Consider the following 13,771-nt stretch of genomic DNA (forward strand, 5'->3'; position numbering starts at 1 on the left):
CCATATGGATCGAAAGATGCACTGTTGGAGTTGGAGCAGCCTGGGATTTGTTTCCAACGTGATTGATTGGTACCTGGTATTTTGCCCCTGGTTTGGTTTGGTCAGCCGACTGCCAGGCGGTACGCATCTGGTCCGTCGCTTCCCCCCCGTGCTGGGGAAAAGGAGTCTGGATGAATGTCCATCCCATTTCCAGCGAGAATTGTGCTAGAATTCACTTCCGGTTTGCTGGTCGACAATATTCTTAAAACCTCAAGCAGCCTTGTGGCTGCAGAAGCTTCCTTTAGTGTAATGCTTATAAATTTTGGGCACGGTACAGGATTTACCGAAGCTGGACCAATTGCCGGTGCTCGTTGCCCAAATATATACATCAACCCGTTCAACTACGACTATATCATTTCTTCCAAAGTGCGCGGGCATCGAGCTGCAGCGACATTCACAATCGCTCCAACCTCCAAGAAGCAAGATCGACGGGGGGGTTACATCTCGGGGTAGAGTTCACCGGACGTGTAGCTCGGCCCAACGGTTCCCCGCGCGGGACAGGGGTTCGGAAACTCACTATCAAACCGTAGCCTATGAACGACGTGCAACGTTCCGTTCGACTAGATTACTCCTCACGAGCGTAGATTCCCTTGGCGGTGCCAAAAAAAAAAACATGCCGACCTTGCTTTTTCATTCCTTCTCCGCTTCCCATTATTACCTTTCTGCATGCTTTTCACCGCAAGCGAGAAATAAGTCCCGGGCGACTCAATTAACCCGGAAGTCAAAATCCCCCAAGTGGACTGATGTTTCGGCAAAACACCAAGGCACACACACGCACACTCACGCAAAAATACGAGCGTTATCTTGGGTTCGTTCTGCATGAATCGAGATAGTTAAGATGAAAGAAGACGACAGGCTGTTGGGGGAGCACAAGGACCATGGCGGCGACTCAAAGGGAGCGGGAGCACATGCATCTGATGCACCGGGACGACGATTTAAATCGCAACATTGGCGCAGTTCGGGGCACAGGTTGAGGCGATTTGCAAAGTATGTCATCGTCGCCATGGCCCTCAAGTATTTCCTGGCGGCTCTTGTTGGGCTTTTGCCGTATATCGCCGACGAGGTCCAGGGAGCAATCACGTATCCGGACTGCGAAAATGGACCCCTGTCTACAAACATTGTCTGCGACCAGGCTGCCACCCCGGCCGAAAGGGCTGCGGGGCTCGTCGATATTATGGAGCTTGATGAGAAGCTGGAGAATCTGGTCAAGTATGTCTGCTCTGCTTTCGGTTCCTAGTCTTGGTAAAGCAAAAGCTGCCCCAGGTTCTACCGATTTTAACATTCCCCACCCGCAGCAAATCTCCGGGTGCACCGAGGATAGGGCTTCCGGCGTATGAGTGGTGGTCCGAGGCCCTGCACGGTGTGGCCAAATCGCCCGGCGTGACCTTCAACAAGTCATCCGGCGCGGCCTTCTCCTCTGCCACGTCCTTCTCCAACCCCATCGTTCTCTCAGCCGCATTTGACGACGAGCTGGTCGAGGCGGTGGCGACGCAAATCAGCACTGAGGCCAGGGCGTTTAGCAACGCCGGCTTGGCCGGGCTGGACTGGTGGACGCCCAACATCAACCCGTACAAGGACCCGCGATGGGGCCGCGGTATGGAGACGCCGGGCGAGGACGCACTCCGCATCTCGAAGTACGTCAAGGCCCTCCTCCGGGGCCTTGAGGGCAGTGACCCGACGACCAGGAAGATGGTTGCCAACTGCAAGCATTACGCAGCCAACGACCTCGAGAGGTGGAACGGCGTGACGCGCTACAACTTTGACGCCCCCGTGACGCTGCAGGACCTGTCAGAGTACTACCTGCCGGCTTTCAAACAGTGCGCCAGGGACAGCAACGTCGGATCGTTCATGTGTGCGTACAATGCCATGTCGATCAAGGGCAAGGACCTCTCCTGGAACGGGACGCCGGTGTGCGCAAGCAAGTATCTGATGAATGACATCCTGAGGGAGCATTGGGGGTGGAAGGAGCACAACAATTGGATCACGAGCGATTGCAACGCTGTTTTGCGTAAGCTCTTCCGCTCTCAAGCTGGGCTGTACAACTTTAGCGGAAGATCAAGTTTGCTAACAGGAACAACATAGACATGTGGAACCAGCACCACTGGTCAGACACCCGTGAAGAGGCTGCAGGCTCCGCCTACACTGCCGGGACCGACACTGTGTGCGAGGTGTCAAACTATGACAAGACCGCTGTCAAGGGAGCCTTTGACAGGGGGCTTCTTGACGAAGATGTCGTCGACCGGGCCCTCAAGCGTCTATACGAGGGCCTCGTCCGGGCGGGCTACTTTGATGGTCCGGACGCTCCATACCGCAACATCACGTGGGCAGACGTCAACACTCCTGAGGCGAGAAAGTTGGCGCACAGGTCTGCTGTCGAGGGAATGGTGCTTACCAAGAATAATGGAGTTTTGCCCATCAAACTGGAGGAATTGCAGAAGAAAGGCAAGACCGTGGCGCTGATTGGCAACTGGGTGGATAATGGAGAGCAGATGCTTGGGACGTACAGTGGAATTGCGCCATTCAGGAACACGCCGCTCGCTGCTGCCAAAGCGCTCAACCTCAAGATGGTCACGGCAGGTGGACCGGTCAATCAGAGTACAGGGAGCCGCGACAGCTGGACAAGGCCCGCCTTGAATGCGGCCATACAGGCGGATGTTGTTCTGTACTTTGGCGGGATTGATCTCTCCGTTGAGGCCGAGGACAGAGACAGGTACTCACTAGCATGGCCTAGCGCTCAAGCCAAGCTGCTTTCGGATATTTCTGCCCTCGGCAAGCCAACGGTAGTCGTACAGCTAGGAACAATGCTCGACGACACGGCGCTGTTGGACAACAAGAACATCTCCGCCATCATCTGGGCAGGTTATCCCGGCCAGGACGGCGGAACTGCCGCGTTCGACATCATCACCGGCAAGACCGCTCCATCGGGCCGCCTTCCAGTAACACAATACCCCGCCAAGTATGCAAACCAGGTGCCCATGACCGACATGGAAGTCCGCCCGTCCAAGGATACCAAGGGGGGCGCGGCTAGCAACCCAGGGAGAACATACCGGTGGTACGACGAGGCCGTCCACCCGTTCGGGTTCGGGCTGCACTTCACGAACTTCACCACCTCTGTCGCCGTGTCCTCCTCATCCGCCATCTCCACATCAGACCTCGAGTCCGGCTGCAAGAGCGAGAAGCACATCGACAAGTGTTCGTTCCCATCGTCGCTCGAAGTCTCCGTCACCAACGACGGCAAGTCAACCACCTCGTCCTACGCCGCACTGGCGTTCGTGCGGGGTGAGTACGGGCCCAAACCCTACCCACTCAAGACGCTGGTTGCGTATGGCAAGCTGCACGACATCGCACCGGGGCAGACTAAGAAGGTGAAGCTCGAGTTGACGCTGGGTGACCTCGCCAGAACTGCGGAGAATGGGGACCTGGTGTTGTATCCAGGCAAGTATGAGGTGCTGGTGGACGTGCCGACCGCTGCCAAGGCAAGCTTTGAGATTCGTGGCGGCGAGCTTGTTCTTGATCGGTTCCCGCAGCCAAAGGATGATTAGATACCGAAAGGGGCGGCCTTCATGGTGGAGGTGGAAGCTTTGGGTTGGGAATAGGAAATGTTTCGCAGAGGAGCATGGTTTTGCGGTTCTCGAAAAGTCTGTTTAAGGAAGGCGCATATATGTCTGAACTTTTCTCACTGGTCAAAAATGAGGTTTAAATTTGGACGTCTTAATGAGGGCTCACGTGAAGGTGGGCTTTCTGTTGGCGAAAGTAACCCTTTATCTTTTGTGCCGACATTCAGGGACCTGATTACTCTTTAAAGGGCACTTGGATCCATCTGGGACTGACCTAGATAGAGATGACCTCATCAGTTAGCATGAATGCACTAGTAAGGCAGCCGCCCCTGTCTGAGGATGGAAGGCACTCGCCCAACAGCAGGCGGCGACTTCCCAATTGATATAATTCCGTTCGTATCCCTGGCCCCACTTCAGCCCAGCAGCACCAGACAAAGCGGTAGCTCGCTCACTCCAGAACCAACGTGGATGTCGGCCAGAGTCCGCAGCAACCTGGATCACAACCGTCCACAACCGTCGAGCAAACCATGCCCCAAGACCAAGACGATTAGAGCTTTACAGTTGCCAGAAAAGACACTCCAACTGGATATGCCACAACAGTCAAGTCCAAAAGGAAACATGGCGGGGCCTACTGGCGGAGGAGCCATAAACCAAAATGCATCAAAGATTGTGAGTCTTTTGTTCTTCGGGCATCTCCCATAGTCTTTGATGTATACTGAAGCTGACAAAAACTTTCAACTCAACGAAACAGAACAAATCTACGGCCTTGGCAGCGCTTGGAGACAATGAAGTAGACCATGTCCAGGCCCAGCAAGAACAGACTGGAATGGCTGAGGATATCCGCTCGCTTGCAAGCGGCGGTTGTGCCGATGGCGTTGGCAAATCCCACATTGAAAGGGCCATGGACAGTGATGAAAGTTTGCTGCGAGACAAAGCATCCGAGAAAACCGCAGAGGAGAGATCTGTGTGGCGACCCCAGTCTCCAGGCATGTTGACAGCAGCCATGCGAGCTCCCTGGAATATGGACTTGGTGAAAGCGTCACGACTATCCAAAGGTATGCTTTTCCCCGAGCATAGTTCCAACTACAACAATCAACAAGAGACTGGCCAGCCGTGCGCTTTGGAAAACGTCAGGCTGACAAAGCCTAGCGCAATGGCTCCAGGCTCACGAAGCGATCCTCCTTCAATGTGGCTTTCTCGTCTGTCTCGATGGCCATGCCAACGAACCCCGAGATGCTTTTCATCCTATCACACCCAAAGGTGGTGCGAGCACAATTCCTCCAGAGTTCACCGGGGTCCGAGAGCTTCACGAATACCTGACAAAACAATCCATGCCCTTGGCTGTTCGAAAACTCTGCCAGAAAGCCTCACCTAGCTTATATGCTGCCGCTTATCCTGTCGACGCTTTAGGATTGCCCACGCAGCCCAGTCTACCTGACGTTGATGATATCGACAGTCCAGAGGCGATCATCCACTTGCAAGTCCCCTTTGTCGCACTTGCCTTGGTGCTACAGCATCATGTCAAGGTTATACACGCCGAACTGAGTTTCGAACTTGACCCGATCCCAGGCCCTGACAAATGTGCCAAAACTATCAGTACCCGCAGAGGTCCCCACAGACCCAAGAAAACGAAGCCCATCGTGGAGAAAATCACTGTGCCGGCTGTACCCGATGTTGCAGAGGACATGAAGATGGGAAGGGAGCGAAGGAAGCCTACGCCAAAGTCTGTCGCCACTACACTTTTGGATTTGGAGCAGGCAAGGAAGTTGGTCCCGATAAAAGACCTTCTAGAGACCACAGAGAAAGGAACAGACTATGCCTCCTTTCTCAAAATTGCCAAAAGCAGTCTTGTATCAACAGGCCGCCAGGTACACATAACCGTGAACGAGTCCCAGGGGCAAAAGAACACGAGAAAAGCTAAAGAAAGGATATATCTGACCAAGATGGCAGAAAGACTAGTTGAGATGTGGTTCCAGGACAAAGAAGAGTTTTTCAGAAAGGAGAGCCGGCTTCTTAACGGTAAGACCGAAAAGGCGGCCCGCAACAGAGAACCGGCTGCCAGAAACGCCGAGGTGGCTGGCCCAAGTCGCAGGGAGGAGCATACCCTTCGCAGGCTTGCGGAGTCTCAAGATTGGTTGGAAAGATCGGTAGGGTCGGATGGTTTAGAGAGCCGCATCAGGAACCTCGATGAGCTGCGCCACGACCTTCTTTCGGGCTACGAGAAAGCCGCGGAGCTTGATGAGGAATTGAGAACGCTCAAGGACTTGCAGGCAAAGCGAGAAAAGGAGAACCAGAAGGCTTTTCAAAGAGCCCAGGAGCTCGAAGCAGAGTTGTCCAGGTTGAGGGAACTGAGGACCAGTGCTTTTCAAGACGATGAAGGCGCCACCAGCAGAGATCTTGATCATAACGAATTGGAAACGAAAACCGCTGCATCTTATTCTTCGGCGACTCGGCGGGCTCACAAAGGAGAGTCCTCCACCCAAATGAATAAGAGAAAGACCGAAGACACTCAAGTGGCACCCGCTGTTCCCCGTGATAGACTGAACCCCCATAAAAGGGCCCGATACGAGCCCAATCCTCGCGGTCCTGAAGAAACGTCATCCATCACAAGCCGACGGAGTATTTTTCACGATAGCCAGTTATTGCAACACGGTGCTCACATTGCAAGCTTGGCTCCTCCCGTCAGGTATGACCAACCTTTGGACTATTCGCTCGTTAGTCCCACCAGGTCAAATTCTGAAGGCAGCTCGCGGAGCGGCCTAGGAGGCCATGTTGAGCGGCAACATATTGGACCAGACCATAATAGTTTCCGACAGCATCTAAACCAAGAGAGCCAGCTTGGGGTACCACAGGCTCACGTCCGTCGGCGTCAGTAAGCACCTTGGGGTTTCCAGCAGTTTACTGTGCCGGTCTTGTACCCAAATTAAAATATGACCAATTCAGCCCCTTTCCCTCTACAGGCCCCTGAAGGCTCCAAGAGCCAGCCACAGGGTTCCTTTCAGCATCACTTGAGGCAGCAGAGATCAGAGCATCAATGGACTGAGGATGTTCTGAGGTTGTTAGTTATTGTTTTCTTTTTCTCTCAAAGTGGATTCCAAGAGTGCAGGGAAGAACTCCTTTATCATGGCCTCAAAACCTTCAAATGTATACTTGTTTCGCGTAGCTGAAATGTTTAAGTGCCTTTCAATCCTAGGCAGCAGCATAGTATCTCTCAAGGTCAACTCCTATGAAACTTTAATGCCAGTCTTGTTTCAATTTCTATCTACCTGAGCAATAACCGATTCCAACCTTTCGCCGAGGTCCAATATCTTCTCTCAAAGCCCCAAGTATGTTTTGAACGCGTCCTAGCCCGCGGATGATAGGTCTGGATGCGAAAGCGCAAGCCAGACACTCCTAGAAATGCCAGTAGATGCGCAAAATCACCGCAGACAACTGGTCACCAATTAAATTTCCCAAACTTTTCATCAAAAGATCCAGTTTAGGCTGGCCCTGATAACTGACCTTTTTTCACAAGACCAAGACTAGAAGAGATGTGAAATAAAGAGAAGAACGCGGCTCAGTAAAGAAGAGATGAACAAACAAATCAACATTTGACCATTGCCCTCATAAGTGGTCACCCATGTACTGCAGTCAGCATGTATCACAGACTAAGCAGTGCCCTGGTCCTAGGCCTAGAGATCGGATAGAAAGACAAAACATCATGTGGCAACGGGACAAGACGAGCGCGCGAGGAAGCGGGCTTCCACAGCGATGTGCCCAGATTGCTCTCATTGTGCTCATAAAGCTGATGATGACCTGCGCTATCGCCCTACTCATCAACCATTCAAAGCCTCGTCTTGTTCCATCGGGGTAAATGCAGAGTGCGAATAGGGTTGGAAATTGTCCACCGCGCCAGTGGCGCCATAGGCAAACTCGTCAACTGCAGTGTCGTCGTATTCTTCATGGCCAAACTGTGAGTCGACCCTGTCCTCGTCGGCCATATCATCAGCTGTCGCAGGTTGCATTGTTTGACATTGCTGTTGTTTTTGGGCTGCACGCTGATGGTTGCGGTTGCGATGGTAAACAAAGTCACTGGCAAGGTCGATAGCACCTTGGACAATTCGAGATAGGTTCTCCGGTTGGAAGGTGTGCTGGTCGCCGTTTTTGGCGCGCTGATGGGTCAGCTCGCGGGTGAAGCCGTGGATGAACTGGTGAATCATTTTATACTCGATGGACTTGTCAGAGAAACGCAGGGCGTGTAGGAGAATTGTGAACGTGTCCCTATTGAGATCTTGGGCTAGTTCAGGGAAGAGACTCTGGTTTTAAGGGTTATGTAGAAGTTAGTCCATGTGTTTACACTTGGATGAAAGAAATAGCGGGGTGATTTGACTGTGAAAATTAGTCGATAACTTACAGAAAAGTCAGAGAGCATTGGCTCTACAACGGCATTGATATCCACGCCAGGAGCTGGCGGGCTCAGGCGAAGCTGGAGAATCGTACTGGACGAGTTGGAAGGGTTGAGAAGCTGATCAAGCATGGAGGTGGTGTATTTGATGACATTGACGTTGCTTTTGCTATGGCGGTCCATTTTGGATACCAGTGAAACAATTTCGCGGCCCATGGGGGTAAAGAGTTCCCCTGCTGTATAGCCTGTATCATACTTCCTGGGTATCTTTGTAGAGGAAACCCGAATGTTCTGCATGTACTCGGGGTTTAATCGACCCATATGATGCTGTTGCTGTTGCTGTAGCGTCTGGTGCGTTGGCTGGTCGTAGAATGGGTTTGCCTGCTGGTAGTCCTGCTGCCGAGCATGCTGCTGTTTCAAGGCAGGTTGCGGGAAGAGCTGGACTGGTGGCCCACCAAGATGGCTAGCCAATTGACGGCGTGGCTGGGGATAATGAGGGTGTTGCCCCCAAGACTGCTGCTGCCGAGCCTTTCGAGCCTCATTGCCGCGCTGAATCCTGTTCTCTTCTAACTCTTTTCGCTCCAGCGATCTGAGCGCAGCCTCGTCATTGAGCTGATCTATGTCCTGTGTCTGTGGTAAATTCGCGACTGGGCGCATCGGCGTCGGACTGACCATTGCGGCTGAAAGATATGGGTTGGCGGCACGAAGTGTTGAGGTTGAGGAGACATGATGAGTATGATCGTTCGCGATATTACTGGGGACTGCAGTCTGGCCATTTCCGGCTCCTAGTATGGAGTCCGGTGTGCCTGGAAGAGCAGAAAGGGGGTAGCTGTTATTGATAATGCCAAGCTGCTCGGCTAGGAAATTAGTGGTCTGAGTCTCTTTGGCCAGTCTACCTACTTGCTGGTCCACTTCATTACCAGGACCGGCGCCATCGTTGTCATCCAGCTCAGTTTGAGGTGGCACTTTGGACTTGGCTGTGTCTTTGCCTTTTGTGGCCGTTGAGGATGATGGAGTGGCAACCTTCGACTTCTTTTGCTTCTTTGAATTTGCAGAAGTTTCACTGCTTGTCTTCGACTGCGCCGTCGAGCCGTCAGTATCTGCATGTTTTCGCTTGGTGCCTTGATTTCCTTTGCTGGACTTGACTGCAGCTGTTTGTGGCGGATCGGCCTTGTCGGACTTGGGGGCACGAGATCTTTTGGTAGCACTCTTGCTACTAGTTGCTGCTGCAGGGGCCTTCACAGGTACCATTGCCTTCAGAGCCCTCACCACACCATCTCGGCCATCTTTTTCCATGGCTTCCCGGAGTTTGTTCAATGTTTCCTTTAAAAAGACGCGGCGCTCGCCCACTCCTTTGGTATCATCTTTGCGGAAAGCACGGAAAAAGAAAACGTTATCCTGGTTGACATTTCCCGAAATGCATGTTCCCGAAGTGTTGTCTCTGTTGCTGAGTTTCAGCAGGGACATGTTCTTGCCCTTGAGATTGACCACAACTCGCAAGGCGCTCTCATCTTTCGGAAGGATACGTATCTCTTCATCGGTCGAACTGGCCACAGTCAGATCACGTCGATGCTTCTTGCCCTGCAATTTGGGCTTTTTCTTCTTGGTATCTTTGCTTTTGTCATCGTTTGCGTCTGCCGTGGCGTCGTCAGCAGGCGATTCAGTCAGCGATTCTATGGTCTCATCGCTTGGGGTCATGCCGATCCAAAGGAAGCCATGGACGCCAAGGTGATCAGGAGTCTGGTGAAGCTCTTCGGGTGTTGGCTCGAGGCCGGGAACCTTTTGCGCGTTCTCGCTCCCTGATGCAGCGTTCACCTTGGTCGCAACGGTGAGAATAGTGCCTCGTGTCCATTTGGCCTCCACGCCATGGCAGTAGGCATCGGCATTGTGACTGAAGGCAAAGTAATCGAGGCGGTCAACGTCTGCTGGCCTTTGAACCACAACCTGTTTTGCCTGGGCAGCTTGGGGTGCAGGACTGTGAACTGAGGCTGAGGTGGCTACTGGGGGCGGCTGTTGGTCATTCTCAACAGGCTCGCTGCTTGGGGCTGTGGTGGGATTGATATTGTCGATAGCTTCAGTTGCAGGAAGTAGAAATTGACGGAGAGACACTTCTAGGGGGTCGGTCTCGGTAGATGGATGAGACAAACTAGACAGGCTTGGATCGGCGGATTCCGCCATGGTTGTGCTGGTACTTGTGCGGATTTAGGTAGGTATCTTAACGGCGACAAAAGGTTAACCCTTTGTTTAAAGGCGAGTAAAGAAAGTGCATATAGAACGAATTCAGTAGCACAAGGCAGATATCTGAGAATGGGAGGCCAGGGCGTGGGGAAGAGAGTTGAAAGGTAACTTGACCAAACCCGTATGTTGTCCTGATAAGTTGGGGTAATAATGGGAAGAGATTTGAATGACTGACCAACACAGACCGCAGTACACTTAGGTCTGGGGAGATTGATGTTGAGCAGTGAATGGTAGTTGCTACAGCTTGCCTCAAGATCCCAGGCTTGTTTGCCAGAGATGGGGGAAAATGTGAAATTGTGAAGTGGGGCAAAATAAAACTGATCGAGAAGGTACGAAGGCGGTTGATGATCGACCTTTGAGGAAAGCGCGTAGAATTTCACTCACCTTTCCCTGACTTTCAAAGTGGCTGATGGAAATAGAAAACACAGCTGGGAGAGCTTTTCCCCGGACCAAGCTTCTGCTTCTTCTGCCTTGACACTTGTCACTCGCGAGATGCACGAATAACTTGGACGGGATTGCTAGACGTGTGACCAAAGGATTGCTTTTGGCACTTTGAAATTCTAGCTTCTTTTCGGGTTTTAGGTACTTGGGTTTCTTGGGTTAGATATGAAGATTCAACAATGGAGTTGGATCGAGGTCAACTTCATGGGTCCCACGTGACATAACGTGCCCATTTCTGTCTAGTTCTGATGCCAAGACGACAATTTATGCCTGCTTCCCGCAAAATGAGGGGTGCGTTTGTCTCATAATCCTGTAGTGATCATTGCGGCCTTTTGGAACAGCGTGTCTAGGAATGAAACAGGAGACCGCAGGTACAATTCCTGAGTTCACATTTTCACAATACCCATCATTTATAACAAACCCACCAGGTTGACGCCTTGATTGTCTTCCAATAAGTCCCCCGAGATGTACTGCAACGTTTGCATCGCAGCATTTCGCGATCGTGCAGACGGCTTCTTGGAGTTTGGCACGCAAATATCCATTGCCCATCACAAAACATTCCAGTCTTTGAAAGCCTCGTCCGCCGTGGGCTGCGTGATCTGCCACTATCTCTGGCGTGATCTAGTGGTTGACGCATCTTTCTCTGAATGGGTCGAAAGCCGAATAAAGACAGAGTTGGACCAGACTCCTGTATGCACAAAGATTGACTCACATGATCCGGAATCTGCCGAGAGCGAGCTGTCCAACTATGCCACCAACATCTTGTTGTTTAAGGCGGATGAGGGCGACGAAAAATTGGACGTCAAAGTGAAATTGAATTACATACCAAGGAATACAGAACCAAATGTCGCTTCCAATTATGGCATCTTCTTCCTAGATCCTGTTAGTGGTGAGTATTTATCTATATTGACGGATAGTCAATCCAACACTCAATCAGCTCATTAGGGACTTTGGCTAAAGGCTTTCTTGTATTGTCAAATTTTTTGTCTTCCCTACCAGATAAGACAAGCAAATATAGGGTCTCTGGGGATTGTACTTGGAGTGAATCTAGCATTCAAAAGGCAAAGGTCTGGATGGAAGATTGTATCAACAACCACAAAGCATGTGGCAAGCCAGATACTGGTAATTGGGCGCCTACTCGTGTGCTTGATCTGTACTCTTACGGTGGCGGCGATGGAAACATCCAGTTGGTTATTCCTGCCGAGGAATGCAAAGACGCTTTAGGGCCGTATGCAGCTCTCAGCTACATATGGGGTGGCCAGCAATCCATACGACTGAGCAGCGACACGATTGCATCCTTTCGTCAAGGTATCAGCGGGACTCTGTTACCCAAAACATTCCGAGAAGCAATCCAGGTGTGCCAGCACTTTTCCATCCGGTACCTTTGGATAGACGCATTGTGCATCCTTCAGGACAGCCACGAGGACTGGCTTTCAGAGGCAGCAAAGATGGACAAGGTGTACGCTCACAGCCACCTCACCATCGCGGCCGCAGCGTCACACAATCCGGCAGATGGTCTCTTCCGCCATCGTGACCCGGTCTTTGTCAGCCCTGCAGATAACCCCATCGCCGTGGACATCACTGGCGTCTACGAATACTGGTCGGATGACGAGGTGTTTAGAGATCAGGGCTCGTCGCACGGCCAGCAAAAGCTGGCGATGTTTTATGCAGTCCCCAAAGACGACGGGATCCTTCGCAGTCCCCTCACTCAGCGTGGGTGGTGCCTGCAAGAGAGGCTTCTCTCGCCGAGACTTCTGGGGTTTGGGCAGGACCAAATCTACTGGGAATGCACGCAAACCTCTGCAGTCGAGACGGGATGTCCAGCGCGGACATGGCCAAAAACAGCCACGCCAGACTTGAAGGCACGGTTTCGCAACCCTGGCGACGGTTCTTTCCTCGAGATGGAAGATCAAGGCAAAAGGGATCCTTATCTCCTCTGGGGAGAAATAGTCGAGATGTACTGCAGGACTCGGCTGACAAAGCAGACGGATCGCCTCGTTGCCCTATCGGGTCTTGTGAAGGCATATTCTACCTACATAAACGATATATACGTCGGTGGAATGTGGAAAAGAAGCCTGGAAAGCGAGCTCATGTGGTTCAAGGAGCATGGTATTGGGGAGGCAGCCTCGAGCACGGACTACATCTGCCCCTCGTTTCTCTGGGCGTCCGCATCTCTTCCCTGCAACCTCGGTATCGAACCGAGGGTGAAACCCCGGTACCCCCTACTGTTTGATGTTGTTGACCTGCAGTTGGTTTACGCCACAAAAGACGCGACAGGCGGTGTGACCGGCGGCCACATGGACGTCAGAGGCACGGTGGTGGAGGTTAGACTTTCTGCTGGGACATACAAGGGCTGGGATGCCATCGATTTGATGGACCGTGCGGGGAGGCCGATCCAGGCTCCTACAGAGAAGAACCATGTGTACTTTTTCTACCCGGACCGCATGCTCACAGTCGGCGCGGGAGAAGAAAACGCCCGGCCCTTTTACCTGCTTCTCGGTGGGGAGTTTTTCGAGTATTACGACGATGATCCCGCAGCACCCGGGGAAAGGTCCGGCGCAAAGGCGGCACGTCAGGCCAACCGGCACTGCAGCTGGATCCTCCTGGAAGCAGTGGAGAATCAGCGCGGAGTCTATCGACGGCTGGGTATGCTGCACACTACCCAGGGCTTTTGGGAAAAGGACGGAGAGGAAATCGACTCTTCATGGCACGTGGTTCACCTTAGTAGTCTGGGTGACGAAGTGCCCAATCGTGGTAGGGAAGGAGACAAGTACATCATCCGCATTGTGTGATTTGGTAGCTCTTTGGGGGTTCGATAGAGGAGACGGTTCTAGACAGCTGGCAGTATAGAGATTTCAAGACATTCGTTCAGGAATTTACTTTGCAACGTCAAATATTATATTGCGTTGAGTGAAAGAATTCAAAATTTGGTAGCATTCTAATGTCAGTCATTACAATTCTTGCACAATAAACAAGGCAGCATTACTCTGCAGCTCAAAGAATGCATGGCGTTGGAGGAGAGTATATTTCTGGCGAATGATGGCCGATCTATTGGCAGTCTAGTTGAAATGAGTATTGATTAACAAGCTCTACAATAGACTTTACAACTCAA

The 13,771-nt window shown here is 52.0% G+C and overlaps 4 protein-coding genes across 4 annotated transcripts; 3 read left to right on the forward strand and 1 right to left on the reverse strand.

Moving 5' to 3' along the window:
* The first annotated feature begins 705 nt into the window (after positions 1 to 705).
* Positions 706 to 3,990, forward strand: MGG_08985 (beta-xylosidase). Its single transcript, XM_003713976.1, has 3 exons — positions 706 to 1,248; positions 1,335 to 2,047; positions 2,122 to 3,990. Exons 1-3 carry the CDS (start codon positions 878 to 880, stop codon positions 3,579 to 3,581), a joined length of 2,544 nt encoding a protein of 847 aa, XP_003714024.1. The 5' UTR covers positions 706 to 877; the 3' UTR covers positions 3,582 to 3,990.
* Positions 3,991 to 4,214: 224 nt separating this feature from the next.
* Positions 4,215 to 6,472, forward strand: MGG_08986 (uncharacterized protein; the record flags this gene model as incomplete). Its single annotated transcript, XM_003713977.1, has 3 exons — positions 4,215 to 4,265; positions 4,348 to 4,651; positions 4,746 to 6,472. 3 exons carry the CDS (start codon positions 4,215 to 4,217, stop codon positions 6,470 to 6,472), a joined length of 2,082 nt encoding a protein of 693 aa, XP_003714025.1.
* Positions 6,473 to 7,411: 939 nt separating this feature from the next.
* Positions 7,412 to 10,158, reverse strand: MGG_08987 (uncharacterized protein; the record flags this gene model as incomplete). The annotated part of the gene is made up of 2 exons (XM_003713978.1): positions 7,412 to 7,891; positions 7,990 to 10,158. 2 exons carry the CDS (start codon positions 10,156 to 10,158, stop codon positions 7,412 to 7,414), a joined length of 2,649 nt encoding a protein of 882 aa, XP_003714026.1.
* An 841-nt stretch (positions 10,159 to 10,999) lies between these two features.
* On the forward strand, positions 11,000 to 13,531 carry MGG_08988 (uncharacterized protein). The gene is made up of 2 exons (XM_003713979.1): positions 11,000 to 11,548; positions 11,659 to 13,531. The coding sequence occupies exons 1-2, from the start codon at positions 11,125 to 11,127 to the stop codon at positions 13,449 to 13,451; spliced, it is 2,217 nt and encodes a 738-aa protein (XP_003714027.1). The 5' UTR covers positions 11,000 to 11,124; the 3' UTR covers positions 13,452 to 13,531.
* Positions 13,532 to 13,771: the final 240 nt, after the last annotated feature.

This window comes from Pyricularia oryzae, chromosome 2 (assembly GCF_000002495.2).
Source record: "Pyricularia oryzae 70-15 chromosome 2, whole genome shotgun sequence".
NCBI lineage: Eukaryota > Fungi > Ascomycota > Sordariomycetes > Magnaporthales > Pyriculariaceae > Pyricularia > Pyricularia oryzae.

What these genes read in the sequence shown, in the direction of transcription:
- MGG_08985 (XM_003713976.1), top strand. Translation starts at nt 878, where the DNA reads ATGAAAGAAGACGACAGGCTGTTGGGGGAGCACAAGGACCATGGCGGC. An exon ending in AAGCTGGAGAATCTGGTCAA is followed by an intron (nt 1,249 to 1,334) that starts GTATGTCTGCTC and finishes CCCCACCCGCAG; the next exon opens with CAAATCTCCGGGTGCACCGA. An exon ending in CGATTGCAACGCTGTTTTGC is followed by an intron (nt 2,048 to 2,121) that starts GTAAGCTCTTCC and finishes GGAACAACATAG; the next exon opens with ACATGTGGAACCAGCACCAC.
- MGG_08988 (XM_003713979.1), top strand. Translation starts at nt 11,125, where the DNA reads ATGTACTGCAACGTTTGCATCGCAGCATTTCGCGATCGTGCAGACGGC. An exon ending in CTTCCTAGATCCTGTTAGTG is followed by an intron (nt 11,549 to 11,658) that starts GTGAGTATTTAT and finishes CTTCCCTACCAG; the next exon opens with ATAAGACAAGCAAATATAGG.